Below are 24,871 nucleotides of genomic sequence, written 5' to 3'. Positions count from 1 at the left end.
CAAGCCCAACTCTACAAACTAAAAATCCCACTCCTCTTCTTCCCATGCGGATAAACAATCAGAGCGGAGATAAACAGCCCAACAGAAATACCAATAGCTGTCTGGATCATACCATATCCCAGCGAGGTAAGCGAGCTATTAGAGGTCGCATTGGTGCTAGAGACATTACCCGACGCGACAGCCTCAGCATACTCCAAGCCGGAGATAATTGACCCACTAGACGCAAGACCAGACGGGACAAGTGTAAAGATACCAGGGATAATAGCCGCAGCGGCATGACCATGCCACAACCGACTATACAAATTAGCCAGAAGGCCGATGGTGAACGCGCCCACGGTATTAGCAACCTGATTCGAGCCGAGCTTCTTCGTGCTAAAGTAAGTCGTGACGTATCCACAAACACCCATGAAGATAGTCACAGGCAACTGTTTCGGCTTGGACTGGTTGATCAACGCAGCGAAGAGACAGAACAGCGCGACGAACGGGAAATGCTGGATATATTCATTTCCCCAGCCCTCCGGCAGATTCGAACACGTCGATTCCCTCGTAGCATTTCGGTCCATCAGTCCGTAGACTGTCGTACCGACGGTAACGCCGTACCCGAGAAAGAGCGAGTAGATAATGGTGAAGACGAGCCTGATCGAGCCGGCATTCATCTGGTGCGACTGCAGCTCGAGACTACTGCTTAGCACGGCGAAGCCTGGTAGGATCATTGCGATGGAGGACTGCGCCATGGCCGAGAAGCAGAAGACGCGCTCGCCGTTGTGCTGGATGCTGCCGAACGCGCGCGCGATGAAGGAGGTGAGGACGGCGGCGGTGACTTCCAGTACGTTTGAGTATGTTGCGGAGTTTGGCGCGACGACGTGCTGCATGAAGCCTACTAGACAGCCGAGGATGAAGATTATAGGGAGGTCGATGGGACGGGCGCTGAAGGCGTATGGGCCGACGGCGACGCTGGCGCAGCCGGTTAGGAAGATCACGAGCCAGCGGTTGTAGCGGGGTTTGCGCTGCATGACCTCGTCTAGGTCGTGGGTTGCTTGTTCGACGCCAATGACGTCGTGGACGACGTTTTTGTAGATGTTGTGTGTCTCTGCGAGACGGGAGAGATCCAGTCCCTGGACTACGCGGATGATCTTGACCTCGGCGGTGCGGGTCAACGGGTCGTCAAAGGAGAGGAACATGCATCCCGGGATGTACATGAATTGGGCTTTGATGTCCAGGACGTTGGAGGTCATCATCATGTACTCTTCGAGGCGGTGGGTTGGGGCGCCGTATTTCATTAGAGCGCGGCACAGCTGCATGATGTACTGTTGACGGGCGAGTATGGCTGCAATGTGGACGGTGAGCTTGATGTTTTTCTTGCTCTTGCGCTTTTGCTTCTTTCGCTCTTTGGGATTCGCGGGTGGGGGACCCGTGGCTCCGGGGACCCCGATCCGGCCCAGATCCATGGATGCATTGATTAAGGAGGAAGTATAGCTGTGGGTTGGTTTGCTGGGGTGGTTGCCATTGTTGTACCATTTCAACTTCTCTTTCTTTCCACCCGGTGTCACTGTGCCGGATGCTGGAACGCTTTCTATGTCTGGGTCTGTTTCTGAAGCCGTGGAGACGACACTCATCCGGCTCGCAGCTTGGAGGTTGTTGGCATATACACGGAGCAGTTGTGACAGAAGTCCTCCGGGTGGACCACCGGGTGTTGCCGTCCCATCTGGGGTTCCTGGGGTTGTCGAACCCGAACGTGGTTCTTCGATACGTGGACGCCGTGGCTCCGCCTGTGACCCCATTCGTTCCACCAAGAGTCGAGCTTGTGAATCATAGTCTGTTCCTGGGAGCCGAGCTTCTTCATCGACTGCCCGGCGAGCCTCGAATCCTCGGATATCATCTGTTGCTCCATAGTACTCTGGTAACATCGGCGCATCCAAGCCGTCGGCATCTCTTTCGTGGGGTCGTCCGAGCTTCTCGGCTATTGTGCCAGCGCGATTCCGAATCCGCCGGCTTGCTGTCCGCCATCTTTGGGAAGTAGAGATGCTAGGGTTCCGGCTGTCCTCGTCTGGGTGGATGGTCTCTGTGTTGGTATCGAGATTGTGCTCCTTGTCTTCGGTTCGGTCTCCCTCGGGTATGTCCGCAGAGGGCGAGGTCGACGGAAACTTTTCCTGCGGGTCCGACATGACGCTGCACGGCGAAGTTGGATCCCTCGGGGAGTTGGCAGAAGTGTGTGACTTGTGTCCTTTCTAGATAGGAATGGTAGAGTAATGTTCTGTCGGCAAAGCCAATGCAACGGTCTAGTGGCAGCCCCACAAACGGTCGGACTCCAGAAAGAAGAAAGAAAGTGAAATTGGGGGAAGTGGGTTTGTCCGAAATGAGGAGAACCTGGTTCAAGGCCCCACGTAATGCAATTGAAGTTCTGGCCATACGCGTTCAATTGGAATATCATCTGTTCCTGGCCTGATCCGATTGGGGGAACAGAGCATATCCCGGAGATCCATGATTATCTGATAGGCTGATAGGCTGATCTTATTTCTGACATCAGATGACATGAAAGAAAACAAGCTTCTTAGCTACTAAGCTGCACTAACTGTGTTGATTTCTATATTACATAGTTCTTATATGAACATACCTAGGTAGGTACATATCACACATAATACATAGCCGTGCTAACAACCTAAACAGAATTCTTTAAAAGTCTCAAATGTCTCCGTTTCCTGAAAAAAAGCCGGCATTTGCCTTGGCCTGGACTGCGCCTCCATCGGCATAATGTGGGCCCACTTGAAGAATCGAGAATGTTCATGTTGGGATTCTAATTGGGCCTATATATGTAGAGAGGGTGAACACTTAGATTCTTTTAAAAAAGACATTCTATAATTAAAGGGCTAGATGGATAACAGTCCTTGTATGTATATACCTCGGTAGTAAATATGGTATATCCGTTATATCCTTATAATGTATGTACGTAGGTAAATAACTAAATAACCTTGGATTGTCTGAAATAATTACTTTAATCTTATTTGTATTCTACGTAGATCAGGCATATGGAACTGACTACAAACAGATTCTATAGTTCCTTGTTTATTCCTACTGTCTCGTACTCCTAATTGGTGACCCTACATCATCATCATCGTCATTATCATCATCATCACCACTATCATGACCGACCATCATCACCCTCTCTAACTCTTCCTATATCTCTACAATCCACAATCTACAAAATAAATCAATCCCTATATAAACATCACCCACAATCCCACAAACATACCATCCAAACTTGATGCCAAACTCCAAATCCAAGTCCAACCCCCTCACAACCCCCGCAACACCCATAGCCCTGCAACCCCACCACCTCCTCTCCCCACCCGCCGACCTCCTAACCAACACCGCAACAACCCTAACAATAACCCCAACCCAAGATACCAAATCCCCCTCACAAACCTTCACCATCCACCACATCCGCGCACACGAATCCCCCGACAGCCCAGACCGCACCGCCCCCCTCTACACCGTACACGGGAAACCATGGCCGAACACAAGCCGCGTACTCTGCGACACAGAGGGCATACCGGTCCTCGTACTACGACGGGTCTGGTTATCGCGGAAATGGGTGGTTCGGCGGCCCGACCAACAGGGGGAATTATTAGTTGCTTCGATGCCGTGGGGTGATGGGCCGGGGTCTATAATTGGGGTTGGGGGTGGGTTTAGACTCGAAGTTCGGTTTGTGAATGCTCTTGCGGCTATGTCGCGGTCGATTGTAGGAGGGGGAGCCGGGACTGTATCTGGCTCTGTGGATGAGCCGCCGCCTTATAGTGCTGTTTCTGGGGTTGGAGTTGGTCGTGAGGGGGATAGGAATACGGATACGGATACACATGCAGATGCAGATGCAGATGCAGATGCAGATGCAGATGCGGGGTTGACGCAGAGGAATGAGAAAGAGATACATTCCCATCCCGCTGAAAGCCCAATAACATCAACATCCGCCAGACATACGTGCCATCCTTGTTCTCCCTCCCTCCTCCCATCCTACGACTCTGTTCGTCGAGACTCGCCTAATTCCCTGCGTGATCTGCTCGATGCGATCGAGCTGCCGCAGGAGCCGGTGCCGGCTGTCTTGTTTCGTTCATCTACGTCTACGTCTTCGTCGCAGAATGCCAGTGCCAGTACCAGTACCAGTACCAGTTCTGATCCTGGAATAGGGTCAGGACGTACCAATGCAGAAGCCTCGGGGTCGAAGGTTGAGTTGAGAGTGATGCAGCTAGCTGCATCGGGTACGGGTGTCATGATGGGTAACCAGAAGATCATGCACATCACGCGACACAATGCGATGGACTACAGTAAATCCAAAGCGAGGTTGAGGCCGAGATGGGAGGTTGAGGTTGCTGAGGGTGTTGATTTGCTGCTGGTAAGTTTTTGTTGTTTCAATAAAGTGAAGCGGACGACATCATTTTTCATGTGTCGGACTATTTGATAGGATATACTGACATCCCGTGTAGGCAGTGAATATCGTGCTGATCATGTCCGAGTCATCTCAGAACAGATGGAGGTAAACAGTGTGAAAGGGAGTTGATTGGTGTAATATAATGGGATTTGCATGATAGGACTAGACTGCCAGTTCCAATGGGTAAGAATTCTTGATTCTAAAGGATCATCTCGCCCTCTCTCTCTTCTCTCACTCGTCAAACTTTTTTTAACCATACATTCGTCAAGGGAACAGATCTTCTTTTGTTCCGTATTAAGTATTTCGTTGACCTGGGAAGTCTTTCTCGTCAAAACAAAAACAAAAACAATGTCAAAACGGTCAAACCGAGCACATTCGCAACAGGAATGTCTAACTCCAAAGCTTACGACTGAAGCTTAGCCAGGCGCTTGGTCATGAAGTCAAAGAAGGAGAACTGGCTGGGCTGGTTGCCGTACTCGTACACGAAGCGGCTGGCCAGGTAGCTGCCGAAGATGGCACGGAGGTAGTTCTCAGGGACCTAAGAGTAATTAGCGAGAATTCCAAAAACAATATTAAAGAGGGAAGGGGAGGCATACACGTTCCAAGATGGTCTCCAGACCAATCTTGTCCAACAGACGACGGGGCAAAGCGTCGCCAAGCACAGAGCGACGGAGCGCAACATTGTCCCAGAGCTCGGTCATCTGGAGTTCCTCGTCAAGCTTGGTGATGGCCAAGCTGAGACGGTCACTGAGAACACTGCGCAGCACACCAGTCTGCTCGTGTTCGCGCCAGATGGCCTCGAACTCGAGAGCGGCGTTCGCCTGGATGACCTCCTGCACCTCACGGACGTAGGCCTTGTAAAATTCGGGGACACTGCCATCCTCGCGGATGCACATGTGCTCGACGAACTCGTCATCGTTGAAAGACAGCGAGGCCAAGACTTCCAGGGAGGAAGATGTCACACCACCCTTGTTGGCGGAGGCATCCTTGTACAGGATGCAGCCGGCCTTCTCGAGGCGCAGCTTGGCGTCCTGGGTGATGAACAGGTTGGCACCTTCGACGATGTAGGGAATGATAGCCTTGTTGTCCCGGAGGAGCTTGCCGACGGAGGCCAGGTCGATGGACTCGGGGCGGCCACCGCAGGGCACGAACACATCAAACTTCTCCTGCGAGCGCAGGTGGTATGTGTTACGGAAGACCATGCCGTTGTGGACAACCTCGCCGCTGGGGAGCTTGACGTTCTTCTCGTCCACCAGGACACGGTAGCCCTCGGGGGAGAGCTTGGTCAGATCAAACTGGGCGATCATCGCGCGCTTCTTGGCCAGGCGGATGAGCTCTTCGTGGTTCAGACCGTTGGGGTCGTAGATCACACCGGATCCATCAACAATGGCTCCGTACTTCTCGTTGGAGAGAAGAATCTCGTTGGATCCAAGATCACCGTCAGGACCACCAGTCTGCAGCTTGAGTAGCGTGGAGGGGTCGACGTTCAGCTTGCGCTGGATTCCGAGCACGTACTGGCGGACCGAGAGGGTGGTCATGCCGTAAGAATCGTGGGGAATACCACCCAGCTTGGGGCTCTTGCCAGTGAAGAACGACTTCCACCAGGGAGCGCCACGGCTGCGAGCGTGCTCAGTGGCCCAGTTGACAAGCTCAGCAGTGTTCTCGTCGGGGCCCATGAAGAGGATCTCGTCCTTGCCGTGCAGATCAACAATCGGATCCTTGATACCGGGGCTGACCGGGGGCAGGAGCAGGTCGAGAATACTGTCAATGTACTTCTCGAAGGCGACCCGCGCCTTGTCCTGGTGGTCAGCATCCAAGAGGATAACACCCTTGGCACCGCCTTCGGGGATATCCTTGTTCTTGCGCTGTTGTGTATTGGCCAGGTTATAGTTCTCATCGAACAACGAACGAGCGTTGATGTTGTATGCTTCGCCGTTTCGACTCTTGACGATACGGATACCGCCACGAGCGATATCACGGAAGCGCAGGTGGAAGCCGCGGAACTCGGAGCTGATGATCAGGAACATGCCGTAGAGAGGCTGGGGGTATTCGTGCTCTGGCAAGAAGTCCGGCTTCAAGCGGAAGCTGAGAGCCACCTTGGTCGGGGTGAAGAAGTTGGTCTTGAGGATGGAGGAGTTGAACACGCGGAAGGAGGTCATAACCATCTCGTCGTGCTCATTGAGGGCGGTACCACGGATGAGCTGCTTCAGCTTGGCGCCATCGAGGACCTCGTCGACCTGCAGACGCAGGTAACTGAGGGTGGGGAGGAAGTCATCACCAGATTCCTTGGTCTGAACGTAGTGGGTGTTGGCGAAGTCAAGGTAGAGCTTGTGGATCAGCTCAGGGTATTTGTTGATGATCTCGAAGATGTAATCAGCAGTGAAGGTCTCGGTACGCAGGCGCTTCTTGATCTTTGAGAGCAACTCTGCGTGGACACTGTTGTTGCCATCCAAAAGAGCAGCCAACGAAGTGTATTCGGAGCCCAGACGGTTAAGGAACTGCTGTACGAATACCCACGCGCAGTGAGCGTAGATTGTCTCCTGCAAGCTAAGACGACCAGTGGCAAAGTGGCCCTGGAAGCGGTTCTGAGGGATACAGTACAAAAGGGAGACCTCCTTCATGATCTGGTGGATAGCAGCCTCAATGGGAGGGAACTTGGCTGAGATCTCAGAGTTGTCAGAGGGACGCAGGTAGAGCGAAACCACAGTGATTCCGTTGGAGAAGTTTTCCAGGTACTTGCGCGAGCTGGTCAAGCGGTAGTAGTGGTACAAATCCGACAGGGCACTGAACAATCCCATGGCGGATCCCTGGCGGTAAGCAATCACCAGACGCTTTTCCCGGCTTCCCTCGATCTCGAACATCTCAATGACGGGACCGGAGCGACCAACGGCCGTGGCGATAATTTCCTGGTAGATGGTCTTGGTGTTTGGGGTAGCCTTCTGCAAGAAGCGCTTCTCGCCAATAATCTCGATGTTGGACTCATTCGGTGAGGGGTTGGGGTTGGCGAACTGGCACTTGTACACGAAGTAGCAGCGGAGCTGCTGGCCGTCGTCGCCGGGCAGAGCGCTAGGTGAGCGGAAAGTCTCCACACGGTAGCTGTTGGCACCCTTGGAGTGGTTGATGTACTTCTCATCAATGCGCTGTTCGTAGCGGGGACCATCGACAGAAACCATACCTGGCCTACTGGTGTCGATGTAGACAGCATGGTCCTCGGCCTCTTTGTCCAGGCGAATCTCCAGCTGCTTATCATCGCGGGCATAGGCGGCGACTTTGGCGGCGTAGAGAGATAGGATCTGGGTCACGATGGCATCCACTGACTCGGTCTGGAAGTAGGTATCGTCGATGCCGAGCTTGTTGTAGAACCAGGTGGTTTCGGAAATGACAAAGTCACTAGGGAAGAAGCCCTTCTCCTCCAAAATGTCCATCACTGCTGGGAATTAGCTACTTGTAACATGTCGATATCAACCAGTTAATTCCACTGACCTTGTTCCATCTGCTTCTGCTTGCCCTCGAATTTAGCCGCGATGTAGCCCGGGTCCTCCTCAGAGAGCACACGGTGCGGGGTACCAGGAATACCCAAGTGGGTGGGCTGAGGGGACGGTTGTCGCGTCGCACTTCCAACGACATGGTCTAGGTGCTTGTTATGTGGGGGAAAGCGCTGGAAACCGATGGGGGTGCCGGTGCCGGAGCTTCCATCCTGGAAGAGCTTAGGTTGAGGGCGATTAGGCAAGCTCACGCCATTGCCATTGAGACTCTCCGACTGGGAGGTAGGTAGGGGAGACGACATGATGTAGTATGTAAGGTCAATCTCTTAACACGTAAGAGCGAGAAGATGAAAGAAGCTATATTAAGTCAATCAGCATGAGCATCCATGGATGAGCTGGGATGAATCATCGACTTGGCACGTGTGGGGATGAGATAAGGCAACACAAAGAATGTTCTTATCTTGCCCGGGACAGGTCCCGAGGTGATAACAGGCAAGGAGAGACAAGGAGAAGATGAAGATCGAAAGTACTTACTGGCAAATACAATAATCACCGATCGTCGCCATGGACTGAAGGTGAGAAAAGGGAAAGATGGTTTTTGGATCAAAACTAGAAAATCCGGGGAACCCTAGTCTTTTTATACAAGACTTGATTTTCGACTTTTAACGATAATATCCTCCATTAATCCCTATTTAATTTTCTATTATAATATATTAAATATAGAACCGAATTTATTTTCTATTATTATTACATACATCCACCCCTTGACCAGTTATAACCGATGGTAGGCGGGAGGTTCAACCGTATAGAGGTCTCGAAGCCCATGGAGATCCGCAGTTCCACCCTGTTCCACCCCAAAACGCTCATTCTCTGTCCACTTTTGACTAAGAGCCGGCGATACTTTGTACGCTGATTGGACCTCATCGCCCCTCCTTCCGAGCTCAAGCCGATGGGAAAAATCCCGCTGCGTCATGCGGGCCGATATGAGAGGGAAAAATTGCCTCAGAGCCTGGAACGTGGCTGAGGCGGGCTATTTTACAGGAACAGGGGCAAAAATATGTGAGCGGGTGACCTGAAAAAGCCACTGGCTGAACTGAAAAGAGAATAGTCGAGGTCACCTGAGATGTCTTACTAGAGTGCATGGACGATGTATACAGGGAAAACACAGGGAAAACACAGGGAATGATGCAATCTCGATCGAACATCGTGGAATGCAATGTGTCATGGAGAACCCACTCGACTGGGATAAGAAACCTCCGAACTTTTTCACTGATGCTAAATGCCTCATTCTCAATGTTCCAGCCAGGATGGCATACCCCCAGATCGCATCGTGATCGACTGCCTTACTCAATTCAGATCCACTGGTGGCTGTCTCGGTCCGGGGGATTTTCGCAATTAGGGGATAGTTTGACGAGTTTGACGAGTTTTAGCCAAGGCCAATTGCAATTCGATGCAAGCTTTGCGAATGTCGCCGGGCCGGCTACCTAGCCGGTGACAAACAATAATATCAGATATCCCCATGTGTATGTCATATCTCCAACTGGAGGGGCTAGGGCTGGTACCTGGATGACTTGCGGGGTAAACATAATCATCTTTCATACCTAGGTAGTGCACACGCTCGTCAGTTTCATATTGTCATTCGTTAGAAATGGCGCATTGGGACCCTTTTACCCCAACAAATATATCGTATGCATTTTTTTTTACGCATCCCAAGAAATCAATGGCGGGGCCCTTACGTGATTGTGGGATCTCGGCGGGCCTGCGATTGGAAGAGCCCGCCGGCCACCGAGGGATGAAGTAATTGCCGTCCTCTAGGGGAAATGATATTCCGTCCCCGTGACGTAAATTATATCCTTCGCCTCAGGCATCAGGCATTCATCGGATTTTTCTCGTCTGGGGAGACCATTCCCGCTCGGATGGGTTCCGACCCCCCCGGGTTTTCTTCAATTCATTTGGTTTAGTCGGTTCTTCTGACACATAGAAAGGGTTCCCCATGTTTCCCAATGTTTGCGGGGGCCTGATTGGTGTGACCATCTTACACGGGCTCAGCTGGTTCACGGCTCTCTGGATGTATTTCACTAGTGTTTGCAGTTAGGGAGGACCTTGTGCAGTCAAGTCCCAAGACATGACACGGGCTCTAGCAGGTCAGGAGATCATCTGAAGAATAGTCAGGTCGCGTCTTTGAAAGCATACTCTCTGCAAGGCTGGACGAAGTGGCATAGAGTTCAGGGTTGCAGGCAAAGTAGGGCTCTCATTCCTGGAAGGTCTTGGGTACAAACCTAAGGAATGTTATAGTAAAAATATAGATCATCGGAGACGTGCAAGGGCGAGAATAGAGCGTGATTCCAAATGCGAGATTCGTCAAATTCGTCAATGCTAATCTGTAGATCGGGCTCCCATTCAAGCGGAGTGAAGAATCAATTGTCTGGTCTCGATCTTTTCCGATCGAAGTATCCCCTGCGTATCGATCACATCATCAGCCCTGCGTTTGCCTTACTATCCTTGGCTGAACTCATACGGGTACTTATTGTAGGTATGCCCAAGACGCTCCTTATCCTCCTACCATACAGTCTGGCACCTACAAGGATATCCCGTCCGTCGATAAGGCATACGAGTTGAACTGACGTGTCGGGTAGACTAACATTGGCTTATGTATGTTCAAGTAGTCCGAATAGCTACCTATGTAGCTAGTAGTAGCCCATGATCACGTCAGCTCATAATCATGCATGGGATGTGTTGTACATATTGTACCTGACGGAATTTATCCCACAGTTGGCACCACAATTATAGATGGTGAATCTAACAACACACTGGGCAGCCAACTCATCACTTCCCCTCTTTGACCCATCTCTACAATCTATTATTGAATGTACATAGTCAAACATATATCTAAACGAGCGGTGAAAAGGGACAAGTCACCACGCCGAGAGCCTTACGTGGTCGTGGAAAGAATGCTGACTATCTACGACGCTTGACGAGGTACATGGGGCATCTCAATAGGCAAGTATAATAGACATAGCACAAAAGTTGCTAGAACCACAACACGATTACTCCGTACATTAGTGTTGTTATTATAAGCAGATACCCCGGGGAAGCCCATCCGCGATCGAAGGGGGTACAAAATTCCCGAGAGATGCGCCCTAAATCACCGTCGGAGACCCGACACCCAGGAAATCAGGAAATCAGGAATGGACATTCTAGGGATTCTAGAGTAACACTCTTCATCCCTTTCCCCCAGATAACTTGTGAATACATATGTGATAGTGGAGTGGAGCGCATCGCATATTGAAAATAGTAGAACCACTACGCTGGCCCCTTGAATCCGGGGAAGAGAAGAATTGTGGAGTCCCTTATTCAGGCGCCGATCAACGGTCAAGGGGATTTCGGTACTTTTGTAGCTCAACAGCTTGTGCCCCTGAATTGGCAAAGGAGGTGACAATGAATCGTAGGAATTGAGAAAAGCTAACCCCGAGTCGTGGACCGTATCCCTTGGGCATCTCCGTGTCCGATGTGAACACATCTCAAACAAAGGATTTGATATGCGCCCCAGACTGTTTCGGCCCCTGGCGTGGTCCACTCTTTTCCACTCTTCTCCTTCGAGATTTGGCCAAAACGCCAAAACTATTACAGGTTTATTTGTGGCGTCGTACAATATACTATTTCATACGGACTACAAGTCTTATCAGTGGTGGATTGGTGGAGGTATACTATGGCGGATATACCGGTACTTGAGCCGCCCCTATTATAAATACAACATATACATACAACCCAACCCAAGTACCTTCGGGCAATGTCTCAATTTTTGGAAGATCGTCCTAGTTAATGCACCTCGGGTATCGGTGAGCACGTCAAAAGAAAAATCATCCTAATCTGGTAGCTTGAATAGACGGTGAAAATGGCTGTTGGGCGCCGCCTAAAAATCGGATGGTACCTTTTCCCCGGACTAGCATACCTATTGCAGATATCAAATAGTAGATTCCTGTCGCCACCCTCAAGCCGATCTCCTACACCGCAACGGAAAATTCCCTTCCATAGCCCCGGCAATCTGGTCGCTGGGCCCCAGTTTTTGTTCTCGAAAGGATCGCCGTATCCGCTCTCGTGCCGAGGTCAAGAGCGAGCTTTCTCCGGGAAACGCTCGAAGGCGTAGAATCTTAGAAAACAACCCTTAAAATAGTCCTAAATCATTAGTTCTAAACAGAGCCTTGCCGATTCAACCGGTTTAATCGGCTTTCACTAGCTGTTCCCGCCTCCAAGCTAGTTGTTTCTATGGTAAATAATGTCAATAACACAATGCATAATATCAATTGGTCGATTCATCGATTCTCACCCCCTGGTCTTCTCCCCCACACTAACGCGTCAGCCCCATCTCCTTTGTTTTTCTTTTCTCCCCGACAGGTTTTCCGGGTTGGGCTCCCGTTGTTCCGATGGGGAATGTCCCCATCCCTGCCTCGATAGCTGGGTTATTGGGCTGTTTAGAATGAGGCGGATAGGCTTGGCGGGCAGATCTCTAGGGAGTAAGCATTGGGCCTGGCCAGGTATGCGTGTACTGGGTACTTTCGTGCTTCCCCAGGGAATGTACTCCTCCACACTTTTATGGGGATGACTTATTTTTTTTTTTTTAGTTTAATTATCTGTTTTGGGTGTCTCATCTTTTTTTATATTATTATTTATTGACAGGAAGGAAAAATATAAACGACCCATTCACCCTGAAATTGTCTGGCTCTTTTTTCTAGTTCTGTTCATTCAAGTATACAATTATTTTCAATTACTACATACTCAGCACTGTTAACAGCTTTGCTATCACCGTTCGCTCTGATCGTCTTCAAGTCTTCTACCAGAGCAATACTCTCGCTGCATAAGTTTAATTGAGCCTCCTCACAACCGTCACAACGACAATCTATCATCTCAAGAACCGCAACTCACTTCTCGCCTTCGACGCTTGTTATATTACATCTCCTCAATACCCGAATCCAATTCCTTTGATCCTTGTAAGTATAACTCCCGTCACTACTTGCCACATCACCTCCGATCCGATCCACCGAAACCGGGCCTCGGGCAACTTCGGAGTCCACAAGCTCCATCTATACGGAGCATATGCCAAACCCAAGTACAAAGCACAAGCATCCGCACAAACAGAAAGCTGACATTCAGTCTCGTGAATCCAGCTCAGCAATCCAGCCTTATACATTCTTCCCAGCCGAGGTTGCCGATCAACTGCATACTTTCCCCAAGTATAAAACCCCAACAAACCAACAACTTCATTCTTCAACTATATAAGCACTTCAACGGGAGTCTATTTATCCTCTCAACATCTACGCCTCCAAGAAATCCAAATCCACATCCACATCCAAACAATGGCCTCCGTCGCAACCAAAACCGCAACCCCCGTCATGCCTCCCTCCTTCTCAATGTCGCAGGATATCTCCCGCGCAATGACAGCCTCAACCCAAAAGACAGAAAAGACCCGCTCAGTCCTCATCGACGGCATGCCTCCCGCGCCTCCGCCATCCCCCGTCGCCTTCTCCAAGGGCAAGGCTGGCTACAATAATATCCCCAGCTTGAGCCTGGGGTGATTCAACCTCTTCTTTTCTTGGTTTCGGATTCCGTTCTGACATCCTTCTTCAATACGTCTTCTTCTTGGCCTTCTCAAGAAATCATTGTACCATCATCCAATATTCCCTGATAATGGTCTTTCACATGGACATGTGGGACGGCAGATTTGCCCATTATGCCCATTGTTCTCTTACATTCCTTTTTTACTTCATCCTTGACTTGATATCCGCGGTGCTTTCTAGCCTTATGTCTTTTTCTTTGGGTCGTTGTCTTTCTCTTTTTGCTTGTCGCCTTTTGGTTTAGCGTTGCATGGCGGCGCGGATATGTGTTCTGGTTCTGGTTGCGCAATGGGCGCTTCTAAAAGTCTGGGGAATTGGTGTTTTTAATGGTTTTACCCTGGGCTTTTCCGAATCAGAAATTGAAATTGGATATTTTATATATATATATACTATGCTTATGTGACCTTAATGGTGATGGTCGACACATTTTCTTGCTGATTGTTGCCCGGTGTATATATAGATACATGTAGTGGCTCCGTATTGTACTACCTTCAATGGCTTTACTGCTACAAGTATCACTAACATATGTAAAATGTAGGCGATCTTTTAGTGTCAAGCTTCCGAAGTCGGATATACCCGTGGACGGTGTGACTGTGGCTCACATAATGGCTGCTAGAAGAGTATTTTCATGCATCGAAGTTGAGAAGTAGCAGCTACATGGTACAAGGTACACGGCTAGGAACCTGTAGTCCGACGCAAGCAACGAACCATCTGCTTGCTGCATGTGAAGATCTGCCGATCACGACGTCACCCGTCTCGCATTGTGGAAGTAGATGGGGTACATAACCTGTTTTGTACTCTACACTGACGTTCTAGATGCCGAAATGGGAAGACCAGCTACAGTATACAGTTGGCTTGAGCAGCAAAATCTGTGTTGTATCATAGTCTCCATGATCAGTGATTTCCAAGATGAACAAGAATTTATGCTTGTATTGGGTTTGTGGATGACGTTATCCTCTAGATCTACCTATCTTAGCGTAGCTAGGATGGCTCCATTGATGGGCTGTTTGGTCAGTCCCGAGGTTAAATTGGGCGGTGCTTGTCATCGGTGGTTGCTTGTTGGGGTCTCCCGGTTGTGATGCCATTCCTCCGATATCGTAAGAGAAAATCAGCTGTGTGTTTCCATCACAAGAGTAGCGCTTTTGCCTCCAGCAAGGGTGTCGATATTTCTTCGCCGGTGCTACTCCTCGGTTCCCGGTTCCCGGCACTTCCACGTGACAGCACAGTCGGCTACGTACTACAACGTAGATCCAATGAGATGCCGACACCGGGCGGCTTGTTCAGGCCCCGGAGGATCCATTCAAAGACACAGGGTCTAGACCCGAACTCTGGGTCGAGGTCAGTTCACTGTCGATCTGTACGCTCATGGAGTAAGATCATCGCTGTCAGACGTTAACTCCGAGTCGGACTCAGACTCAGCCTCAGCCTCATCAGGGTTGAGCTCTTGGTTGACCTCTTGAATCAGAAGCTCAAGAGTCGCCTTAGCCTCCAAGTCCCCTCTCGAAGCACGTTCGTTCAGCCTCTCGATCTCAGCCAGTTGCGCCTCAGTACGGGCCCAGCCTTGCTGTCTGTCTGTCATATTGACCTGCCGACGTGTACTCATAATCGTGCGAACGGTATCCCCCTCTCCCTTGAGGTTCTTGATCTTCTGCAACCTCTGGAGGAACTGCGCCTGGTGGGATGGGGCTGCGGGACGACGGGGTGCTCCAAGGGGTTCGGCGCCCTGAGAAGACACTGACTCTGAGGGTCCCTCAGTAACGCGTTGAGCTGGTCCTGGCCCAGCGCTCGGGGCGAGCTGTGCCTTCCGACCAAGGATCTTCACGCTGTTGGCGGCCACAAGCTCGTAGGAGGGTCCACGATGTAGCGGTTGAGGGAAAGGGTTGTCTGGGTCAGTTTCTGTGCTTGGACTGACGAAAATAAGCTCGGTGCCAATTTGATCAGCCCAGGAGCAACTGAACATCTGGTTGTAGTATGAAATGATTGGGTTGCTGGTGTGGAGATCGAGAATTTGGATTCGTTCGTTGGGGAGGTAGCCTGTCTCGGCGCTCTCGATCGGAGGATAAGCTTCGCCTGGAAATCCTTGGCCCATGTCTTCTGCTGGGTTCTGTGTATCATCCAGGGACCCGGCTTCCTTTGGGCGACGGCGGGGAGGGCGCACTGGACCATGGTGGGCGGTCAGGTCCAGGTTGAGATAAAAGCTCTATCAATTGATTAGCAGCATTGAGAGAAGACAAGGTCAATTATTCTCACCTCTGTCTCTGTGCCATATTCATACTCATATTCTTCATCGGATTCGAAGTCAGCCATTGTATGATGAATTGTTAAGGTCTGATCTCCCTGGAACCGGAGATAAGATCTGAGTCAGCTTTCTGCAGGTTCTGGAAGCGGTGAGCCCTGATCTTTCCCCCTCTTCCCGATCGGGACAAGATCTTGTTAACCTTGGAGAATACGGCCTGGTGGCAAAAATGAGCATAAACACTTGCATACTTTTTTAAAATGTTTCAGATGGAGGGGGGTTTCCCATAAACAATTGGCTCTGCTTTCCCCCTACCACAATGAACTATTCTTAAATATTATTTTGATGTGCATCTACATCTGTATAATCCAAGGTTATACGATTCCGTCTAGAACCCAAGTAGAGTTGTGCCCAGCCCTCCTCCATCATCAGCCTTATGGAACATCCCACACATTATCCTCACCGCAACAACTCAGACAACTCGGACAACAATGGGATCATCCCTTCGTAGGTTTCCCCGTCTCTTCCGCTCCGGCTTTGGACGGATAAGCCATGCACTCGGTATATGGCATCCGGCTTGGCTATGATTTCTATGCATTTCCGCAGGTTCCCGGTGCCTAGTCCGAGATATTGGTCATCTCTTGCCTGTCCCTTTTCTGATTTTTCTCCCTTTTAAAAATTCTATTCGGGCAATTCTAGCTGGACTCGGGAAATCGGGCTAACAAAGGCACTGTGTGTTCCTATATAGGTAACCCCGCGGTCCTGTTGTGCGCCCTCCTTGTCCCAACTCTCGTTATCTCTCGTCCCACCATAGTACCTGGGGAATGCCCGACCGCTTCAGCCCTACCACTTGACTCCCACTGCATTGAACCCCTAGCCTCGACTGGAATTCCCGAAATCACAGTCTATGAACATACTCCACATAGTTCTTCGGCCCTGACAGTCTATGTCGACTCGCTCCAGCAGATGACCCGAAAGGCCAAGGCAACCATTGCCGTGCTCTCGACCCTGATCGCTTATGTATCCGTCAACAGCATAATCCACGTACTCCGGCCAGCTGCTTTCGTCTGGTCTGCGGAGGACCGGGAGGAGCGGGACTGGATTGCGAGCTCGCGCTCGTGGTTCGACCGCAAATCCTGCCGATGGCTCAGCATCTGTGGCGCAGCCCATTTACAGACCGTACACGGTGAATTCGGACATCGTGAGCCGGCAGAGAGGGTAAATGCGCAAGATGCCGAGCCAGAGGCTCCATGGCGGTCCTTTTGGATTAGCGGGGCTAGTGAGTCCGAGTGGGATGCCGAAGAGCGGGCTCGGCGGCAGATCCCGGACTACGTTTTCCACTATGCCCCACTCGTTCACCTTTATTCTGGCGAGCAGTTCTGGCCGGGGGATATCGCAGAGCACTTGCATCATACCACTCCGACCCTGAATTACACCCCGATTCAGGCCCAATGGGACCATCCGACGCTGCGCGATCTGGATGGGTTGAACAAGTGGGGGGCCAGGCACGTTTTCTTGACGAGCAATGATGATGTACAGACGCGTCCACCGTGGCTGGAGGGCGATAGGAACATCCCGCAGACAGATGGGAACAATAAAGAAGAATCCTGGGCGGATTGGGATGGTCGAGTCGATGGTGATATTCCCGGTGACACGCAGGAAGATCGAGCCAAGTGGTACGATTTTCACCAATTGCAACAAGAGGCTCCCGCTGTACACGAATCCGACACCGATGAACATTTTCAAGCCCAGCAAATACTCAAAGAAGAGCTTCGCAGACGTTATGGTGGAGAGGAGATCTACGACAGTGGTGCCGGTGGTCGAAGCGATGCCCCTGCAATCCTAGTGGTGATAGACAAAGGCAACGGAATTGTCGATGCGTTCTGGTTCTACTTCTACAGCTTCAATCTCGGCAACACCGTTGTCAACGTGCGGTTTGGCAATCACGTCGGTGACTGGGAGCATTGTCTGGTGCGGTTCCACAATGGCAAACCGAAAGCGCTCTTCTTCAGCGCCCACCAAGGAGGAGAGGCTTATAGCTACGAAGCCGTTGAGAAGATCGGACAACGGGTAATGCTCCAGTACCAAAGCAGGAAGTGTTATCTCACTAATTCTACCTCACTAGCCCGTCATCTACTCTGCCGAGGGCAGCCATGCCATGTACGCCACGGCCGGGGTACACGAGTACCTTCTCCCCTGGGGACTGCTGCACGACGTCACCGACCGCGGTCCACTATGGGACCCCTTCCTCAACACGAAGGCCTACACTTACGACCTCGACAACAAGCATCTGCGGGCGTCCACTTTCAGCCCCTCCGCACCGACAGAATGGTTCCATTACAGGGGCCACTGGGGTGACAAGTTCTACCCACTAGGCGATTCCCGTCAATATCGATTTGCAGGCCAGTACCATTTCGTGAACGGACCCCTTGGCCCGAAGTTCAAACATCTCAACCGCCATAAGGTGTGTCAGGGCCCAGACCGTTCTCCCTGCGTTATCAAGAACTATGTCGAGCAAGGGAAGCGACCTCAGCGGTGGGGCTCAAGCAGACAGGGAGAGTAGCTGATCGTGGAGATCTGTTCAATCTCTCAAGTCTCACCTATCGGTTACGGTTACGGATTATCTGCCCATGTCCCCCTTCCCTGTGGTCGGAGTCTTATGAAAACCTACCCATTATACCCAGCCTAAATTATTAAAGCACCCCGGAGATGATTCTTGCTAACATATTTTCTTATTTCCTTTTCTCCATGCGCTTTTTCTTCGATGTTTTGCCCCCAGATACCCCCTTTGTTACTGAGAATCCTTGACCAAGGCCAACAGTATAGACCCCTCCCACGAATGAGATCATGACCCTTCATCTGATTTGACACGAATTGCATGTGCTATGGCGTGTTTATGGCTTTGATTCCTACTCCCCTCTTTTCTTTTGGATCCGGGCGTTCTGCGTGCTTGTGTTCTCTTTGCTCAAAAGCTCCCAACAACCTCAAAAAAATGACTGGCCTATTACGAAGTACCATGGGTGTATATTTGGTTATACATTAGATATTACATTTGCTTCAAAGTTTTCTTTTAATTTACTGCCGTAGAATGAGTTATTGGATGCCTCCCAAGGTTGGTTTAGATGATGCCAAGTGCCGAGCAGCCGCTGATATCAAGAACTCAGCCCTAACTTTATACCAACAGACGTTAATTTATACCAGCGACTGTAAAAATAACCACATTGATTTACAAGTGACTGTACAAGAGAATGAAAAACATATACCACTATATGGGTACATATGTAGTAAACATATGACAAGAAAACATAAATATTTTATTCAGTATCGGACCTCTATCCCCGAATCTCCCAAAGTCGAATGGCACCTTGCTCATTACCAACAGCCAACTGCTCCGAGTTTGGTGAAATAGCCACCGAGGAAATGCGACCCAACGGTGTGTTAGAAGTAGGCCAGTTACGGTATACGGTGCAGGTAGGAAGATGAACTATGAAAGCAACACAGTTAGCAAAGAGCACACCAAAACAAGCAAACCGAGAGAACATACCAAGACGCAAAGCATCACGCTTCCACCGACTCGCCATAACCAGCATCTGCCCATCAGGCGCAAACACCAAGTGGCTAATGGGGGTAGTGAGCTGATCGAGCACACGCACAGGCTCAGGGTTACGCGGAATACCCGCCTGAGCCGGGGAATCCTTCTCAGCAGCAGAAGCATTGGCATACGCAGCCGCCCACTGGCGACGATCATAAACGTTAACAATACCACTCGAAGAACCAATCGCCACCCAACGATCACCACCAAGCTGAGTCCGGCCCGAGCGACCACCAAGGCTGAGAACCGTCGTGCCGACTGCACCGGCATCGACCCAGCGCGCCACAACCCGGCCTACACGTCCATCCCACTCAGAGACCTCACCGTTCTTCGACACAACTGTCATACCCTCGCCGTCAGACCACCAGGCGAAGTCTGCGACACCGCCGCGGCCGTCGACGCGCACCTGTGCGATCCACTGCGCGGTGTTCGCGTCCAGCACGTTGATCAGACCGCCGCCCTTGCGGGCTGTACCGACTAGACCGACGAAGCGGCCGCATGGAGAGAGCTTGAAGCGCTCCATGGACTTTTGCTCTTCCTTGCGGTCGGAGGAGCCGTTGACCTTGTCGACTTTACCGGTGTCCAAGTCCCAGATGTGGAAGTAGCGCCTGCGGCCGGAGGCGAAGATTTTATTGCCTGTGGGCGGGGCGAAGGCGGACGTGTGGATTGGTGTGTGCTTGATGTGCAGGGAAGTGAGGAGGGGGTTGGGAGCGGGCGCGGAGGGAGAGATGTGGTGCAGGAAGAGGGTGGATGCTGGTCCGGAGGAGAGCAGGAGCGGGTAGTGCGGGTGGAAGGTCAGGGAGTCGACGGAGGAGGGTTGGGATTTGCCGATGTCCTTCAGTCTCTGGATGTCGATGACCTCCTGGCGCAGCTTGCGCTTTCCGCCGGAGCGCGCGTTGTCTTCTATGCGTGTCAGGTCGGAGGCGTTTTGGAGGAGCTTGGCTAGCGGCTGCATCGAGAGGTTCTCGTTCTCATCGTCCGAGTCGATTTCCTCCTCTGCGTCCGAGTCCGAGTCAGTCTTGCGGCGCTTGAGCTCCGGTGTGGCCCACTCTGGTGTAGGGTGTAGGCGTGTGAACTGTCTGCGCAGTCGTCGGACGTATTCCTTGCCGCTGACTACATCTTCGGCCTCGGTGTCGCGCAGTTTGCGCAGCCTGGCTTGGCTTGCTAGCGACACTGCGAGGCGATCGTCGTCGCTATCGTACCATACTGCGGGTTCGTCCTCTTCTTCGTCCTCAGCCTCGGACGGGGTTTCCGGCGATGGGATAAAATCGGCGGTGGGGGGTGCGCCGGAGTCAAGGAAGAAAAGCTAAAGAAGGCAGAATTGTTAGATCGAAAGCCTAAGATCGGTGAACGCATGGGAGTGGAGTCGCATACATCTGAATCGGCCAGAGCAGCCAAATCCTGGTCCTCACCCTCCTCGGCATCTTCGCTAACATCGCTCTCGTCATCACTGTGCAGAGTGAGAGCCATACCAGCCTCGCGGTCCTGCTGGGTCTTCAATGCGCCCATGAACCCCTCATCGTCGCCAAAAAGCATGCGCTCTAGCTTCTTCTCCGCCTCATCTTTCTCGGGCACGTCGTCCTCATCCGAGCTAGTTTCGTCGCCCATTTCAACATCTGAGTCCTCCGGGCGGAGATTGGCCGTAGTGTTCTCGAACGGAGACCGGGTGGTCGTCCGCTTGGACTTTTCTTTCAGCCCTACGTTAGGCATGGTGGTTGGTGTCAGAAAATCTGTCAATCAAGCACAGCTGCTTGCAGGCTTGGTCACCGAATTGATACTTGTATGCAATAATGCAATTGTAGGCTGCGAATGTTCCTCAGGCGGAGCTAGAATATTTTTCTTCTTTGATTTTTCCAGAATGGGCAGATCAGAGCGGTGTGGAAGGCGGCATATGTTATTGCCTTGGCTTTAAGGCGACAAATGAGATTCAACACCATCCAAAAATGAGCTTTAACACACTCGTTTGATATCCTTTTTTATCCTCTTGCTATATGTGATTGATGAGAAGAGTAACTGTTAGAGCTAAAAAGTTCTTTTTGTGCATGGAAAAGGCGGTAAGCAGGGGAAATGGAAAAGTAGACAGAATATATAATGTCAGACTGGGATATGGCCCCCATTAGACCATATACATTAACCCCGGTTTTTGTGTCTTTAACTAACTACATAGGTATCCAAATACAGAATATAGATGTGTGCATTCCACATATGTATGTAGGAAGGAAGGAAGGGAAAAGATGATAATCATACTAAATGTAGTAAGAGCGAAATAATCATATTCACGGTAAAGACCACTATCAACACTAAAACAAAAACCAATATGAGATTTCCGAAACCAAAACACAAAGCAATATTTAGTGATGTGTTGAAGTAGCTTTCTGGTCATGTTCGTCACCGCTGCTACTCGAGCTCGGAGGCGCATAAGGAGGGACAGGATTTTGATCCTCAGGAAGTAAATGCTCGGATTCCTGGAGAGCATCTGCAGTAGCCTTTGGTTGTGAGGCAGTTGTCGGAGATTTCCCGGGTTCTTCATCATCAGAATCAGTTGCATACGACTCGTCCAGACCAGCAAGAAGAGCCTCCCGGCGGAGAGCATCATCATCTGTGACAGCATCCCCAATCGTGTCGTCCACCACGTATTGTGAGACCGGTTTCTTGATAAATATGTCAATGATATAATACTGTATGGCGTTCATGATGACTGGGAAAAGAAGCATGACGAAGAAAATCTGGACAGCAGCGTTGCCTTCTGTCCACCTTAGAGCCCAGTCCCCGACTTTGATAATGAAAGGTAAGAGCTCGATGAGGAAGAACACGCATATCTTCATGCCGAGTAATCCCATGAAATAAACAACGGACTGCTTGAGCCACCATGTTACACGTGGAGGCTGGCCATAATTTCCTGACTCTATCGATTCTGGGGGGTTTGCGAGAGGTGTGTAGGATGCGAAATAATTGAGAACGCGGAGAAGGAGGATCAGAATCGGAATACCGAGGGTAGTCTGTTCATCAGTTAGCTAGCAGCTCCCCAAAAGAGATTAGAGTAAGATCAGTAGTGACGCACGTCGATTCCCAGGTTCAGTAAGTAGAACGAGCATGGGTTCGGCTTGTATGAGCTTCGAATCTCCAGTTGGCCCGCAGAGAACATCGACATGACCAGATTGAGCATGTGAAGCATGACAGATCCGAAGACTTGTTTTGAGACGTCAAAGGCCCAGATCTTCACCGGGCGCTGTGGTCGTTCTCTCCATCTCTTATAGACTAGAGATAATAATGCGAGGCTGCCAAGAGCAATCTGAACAAACACTGAAAATGGACCAAGCAGCTTGCATTCTCCTCCTTCATCATTTGGATCCTGCCCTGGACTTGAAGAATTTGTTCCATGATAGTATAGTGTGTGGGCACCCGAGGGTGTTGGAATGGCTCGGGCACCGGTAGCAGCGATAAGTGTGCTTGTAGCTATCGAAGCCAACGAGCTAGTCGCGTCATCCATCGCTTTTTAGTCTGGTAAAACCAGAAACTCAGTCAGAAAGCTCAGGTAGAACGCGACATATGCTGGAAACCAGATCGTAGTAACAGTACCCAGTAAACTTCCAGGAAGGTTATCAAAGGCGGAGAGGATCGAACGTCATACGTGACATCGAAACGAGTGGCAATAAACTACCTAGGTAGATCAGCGGATGAATAGGAAAGCCTGAACCTGGGAAATGTAGTTCTTTCTGAACGTAGAAAAGAACGAAGTTATAGGAAAAGAATAAGGGTGAAGTGAGTGAGATTGCAGTGCTGCTGCGCCCTAGGCGGTGTCAGGATCCCCGCAGCGGGATCGACAAGGCCGATAGCATTTCCCTTCCAGGGTTGGACGGGCTATTTAAGGGTCTTGCGTCTTGGCATGATATTTTTATTTTGCTATCTGCTTTGATCTGGATCTTAATATGTTGTGTGTACATCGTATAGGTCAATGTCAAGCTTAAAATTTCCCTGCAGAAGAGTGGGTACTGATCGGTGATACGCCAACGTTACGGTAGATAGACAGACCCTAGTTTTAGCTTGACAATGTAGATCAAGATGCCACAAAGCTCGAAAACAGGCCCAGACTCGATTAGTTGGGCACTCCGAGTAGTTTGGCTCTCATAGGAACCTTCGCACCTAGTATCTAGCCATCACACAGAGAATGTTGGAGCAAAGTGGAAGGTCAATTTGACGAAGAGAGTAATAGTAGTAATGGGTAAATAGAATAAACATAAGAAGAAATAAGATCTCGCCGGCGTGCTGTTTCGCACGATCATTTCTGGGTCAATATATGACTAGAACCAGCCCTCGCCCACCATCAAGCCCTCTCAAAAAGAAACAAAAAACCCAGGGAATAAAAACGCCGGAAACCCCTCAACCAACCCGTGATTGAATAGTAGAGCCGTTGCAATACCATGGCGCAGCTAAATGCTAGCAGAGGGAAGAGAAAAAGAATTCGTCACATCATTCTATCCCGTGTTGCTGTTTGAGCCTTTCTAAATTCTCCTGCCGTTCCGTAATGTCCTCTTTCGTTCGGACCATCTTCTCTGGCTGATGATACAAGACTACAACCCCCGAAGTTAGTCATCTCCACATAATTCCCGACGCTCATTTGATCCATATGTGATACGTACCAACCAAGTATCTGTTCTGGAAGTTGAATCCATTGAGCTTATCGCATGCCTGTTTGGCGTCGTGAACGTCCTCGTAGACAACGAATGCGGTTCCTTTGGAGGTATTGGCAATACCCTGGCGAATTTGGCTGTAAATGAAATGGTATTAGATCGGGTTGTAACACGAGACCATAGGTGACTATTACCGAATGGGGCCAAATTTGCCGAACAGGTCGAACAGTTGCTCTGCTGTTACGTTGTAGCTGTTGAGAAAGATGTCAGCGACATAGTCGCGATTTCAAATGGCGAGTTGCAGGATTGATCCGCCGGGGAAGCGAGCCGGAGCAAAGCAGCGAAATGATCAAGTACATACTTAAGGTTCTTGACGAAGAGAATCCTGTGAAAGAAGAAAAAAAGAGGTTAGCGCTAGTCACTTGCAAATGTCAGGGATCTGCTAGACCCAAAGATCAAGCTGTTGATGGCAAAATGGCACTTGTGCTGAGAATCGGGGGAGGGGCATGGAAAAAGTATTCTCACGTACCGATTGGCTTCGGGGGCGAGCTTTCGGCTCATTCTCAGAGGTGAGAGAGTCCTGGAAGATGTTGAATGAAAGTGTTGACAAGAAAGATACGCAAGGTATCAGTTGCAGTGTTGGAATAGCGAAGAGGCAGAAGATCCGAGCAAGGCGCAAGGACAACCACGAGGTTTGTCTTGGCAGTGCGCTTACTTATCCGGGTTTAGTGGCAGTTGGTTCGTAAACCGTATGTGACCAGGTCATGTGATTACTATGGGTGTAGGGATCTGCCAACCGTTACCACGTGATTGTATCATCATGGTATCGGAGTGTATCATCAAGACGGACGCTCTCGGCGTCGCCAACTTCCTTTGGACTACAGAGAATTGA

The 24,871-nt window shown here is 50.4% G+C and overlaps 9 protein-coding genes across 9 annotated transcripts; 3 read left to right on the top strand and 6 right to left on the bottom strand.

Annotated features, from left to right (window-relative positions):
* Positions 1 to 11: 11 nt before the first annotated feature.
* Positions 12 to 2,165, bottom strand: N7489_011128 (threonine/serine exporter family protein; the record flags this gene model as incomplete). The annotated part of the gene is made up of 1 exon (XM_056716877.1): positions 12 to 2,165. The coding sequence occupies one exon, from the start codon at positions 2,163 to 2,165 to the stop codon at positions 12 to 14; it is 2,154 nt and encodes a 717-aa protein (XP_056564499.1).
* Positions 2,166 to 3,262: 1,097 nt separating this feature from the next.
* On the top strand, positions 3,263 to 4,532 carry N7489_011127 (uncharacterized protein; the record flags this gene model as incomplete). Its single annotated transcript, XM_056716876.1, has 2 exons — positions 3,263 to 4,387; positions 4,479 to 4,532. The coding sequence occupies 2 exons, from the start codon at positions 3,263 to 3,265 to the stop codon at positions 4,530 to 4,532; spliced, it is 1,179 nt and encodes a 392-aa protein (XP_056564498.1).
* Positions 4,533 to 4,826: 294 nt separating this feature from the next.
* Positions 4,827 to 8,210, bottom strand: N7489_011126 (glutamate dehydrogenase (NAD(+)); the record flags this gene model as incomplete). Its single annotated transcript, XM_056716875.1, has 3 exons — positions 4,827 to 4,961; positions 5,020 to 7,850; positions 7,907 to 8,210. 3 exons carry the CDS (start codon positions 8,208 to 8,210, stop codon positions 4,827 to 4,829), a joined length of 3,270 nt encoding a protein of 1,089 aa, XP_056564497.1.
* Positions 8,211 to 13,262: 5,052 nt separating this feature from the next.
* Positions 13,263 to 14,170, top strand: N7489_011125 (uncharacterized protein; the record flags this gene model as incomplete). Its single annotated transcript, XM_056716874.1, has 2 exons — positions 13,263 to 13,477; positions 14,059 to 14,170. The coding sequence occupies 2 exons, from the start codon at positions 13,263 to 13,265 to the stop codon at positions 14,168 to 14,170; spliced, it is 327 nt and encodes a 108-aa protein (XP_056564496.1).
* A 713-nt stretch (positions 14,171 to 14,883) lies between these two features.
* Positions 14,884 to 15,827, bottom strand: N7489_011124 (TFIIIC subunit 6 family protein; the record flags this gene model as incomplete). Its single annotated transcript, XM_056716873.1, has 2 exons — positions 14,884 to 15,720; positions 15,771 to 15,827. 2 exons carry the CDS (start codon positions 15,825 to 15,827, stop codon positions 14,884 to 14,886), a joined length of 894 nt encoding a protein of 297 aa, XP_056564495.1.
* Positions 15,828 to 16,101: 274 nt separating this feature from the next.
* On the top strand, positions 16,102 to 18,319 carry N7489_011123 (uncharacterized protein; the record flags this gene model as incomplete). Its single annotated transcript, XM_056716872.1, has 3 exons — positions 16,102 to 16,263; positions 16,456 to 17,826; positions 17,882 to 18,319. The coding sequence occupies 3 exons, from the start codon at positions 16,102 to 16,104 to the stop codon at positions 18,317 to 18,319; spliced, it is 1,971 nt and encodes a 656-aa protein (XP_056564494.1).
* Positions 18,320 to 19,088: 769 nt separating this feature from the next.
* On the bottom strand, positions 19,089 to 21,058 carry N7489_011122 (WD40 repeat domain-containing protein; the record flags this gene model as incomplete). The annotated part of the gene is made up of 3 exons (XM_056716871.1): positions 19,089 to 19,240; positions 19,301 to 20,654; positions 20,723 to 21,058. 3 exons carry the CDS (start codon positions 21,056 to 21,058, stop codon positions 19,089 to 19,091), a joined length of 1,842 nt encoding a protein of 613 aa, XP_056564493.1.
* Positions 21,059 to 21,699: 641 nt separating this feature from the next.
* Positions 21,700 to 22,838, bottom strand: N7489_011121 (STIMATE family protein; the record flags this gene model as incomplete). Its single annotated transcript, XM_056716870.1, has 2 exons — positions 21,700 to 22,347; positions 22,410 to 22,838. The coding sequence occupies 2 exons, from the start codon at positions 22,836 to 22,838 to the stop codon at positions 21,700 to 21,702; spliced, it is 1,077 nt and encodes a 358-aa protein (XP_056564492.1).
* A 912-nt stretch (positions 22,839 to 23,750) lies between these two features.
* N7489_011120 (putative pre-mRNA branch site protein p14) lies at positions 23,751 to 24,659 on the bottom strand. The gene is made up of 5 exons (XM_056716869.1): positions 24,509 to 24,659; positions 24,341 to 24,364; positions 24,174 to 24,230; positions 23,989 to 24,116; positions 23,751 to 23,919 (listed from the first exon to the last, which is right to left on the bottom strand). The coding sequence occupies exons 1-5, from the start codon at positions 24,538 to 24,540 to the stop codon at positions 23,819 to 23,821; spliced, it is 342 nt and encodes a 113-aa protein (XP_056564491.1). The 5' UTR covers positions 24,541 to 24,659; the 3' UTR covers positions 23,751 to 23,818.
* Positions 24,660 to 24,871: the final 212 nt, after the last annotated feature.

The sequence above is a fragment of the Penicillium chrysogenum genome (assembly GCF_028827035.1).
Source record: "Penicillium chrysogenum strain IBT 35668 chromosome Unknown utg000005l_segment0_segment0, whole genome shotgun sequence".
NCBI lineage: Eukaryota > Fungi > Ascomycota > Eurotiomycetes > Eurotiales > Aspergillaceae > Penicillium > Penicillium chrysogenum.
The sequence above is the reverse complement of the archived record's forward strand: the minus strand, read 5'-3'. Positions and strand labels throughout refer to the sequence as shown.

What these genes read in the sequence shown, in the direction of transcription:
- N7489_011120 (XM_056716869.1), bottom strand. Translation starts at nt 24,540, where the DNA reads ATGAGCCGAAAGCTCGCCCCCGAAGCCAATCG. An exon ending in GGCAAATTTGGCCCCATTCG is followed by an intron (nt 24,117 to 24,173) that starts GTAATAGTCACC and finishes TTTCATTTACAG; the next exon opens with CCAAATTCGCCAGGGTATTG. An exon ending in CCAGAACAGATACTTGGTTG is followed by an intron (nt 23,920 to 23,988) that starts GTACGTATCACA and finishes CGGGGGTTGTAG; the next exon opens with TCTTGTATCATCAGCCAGAG.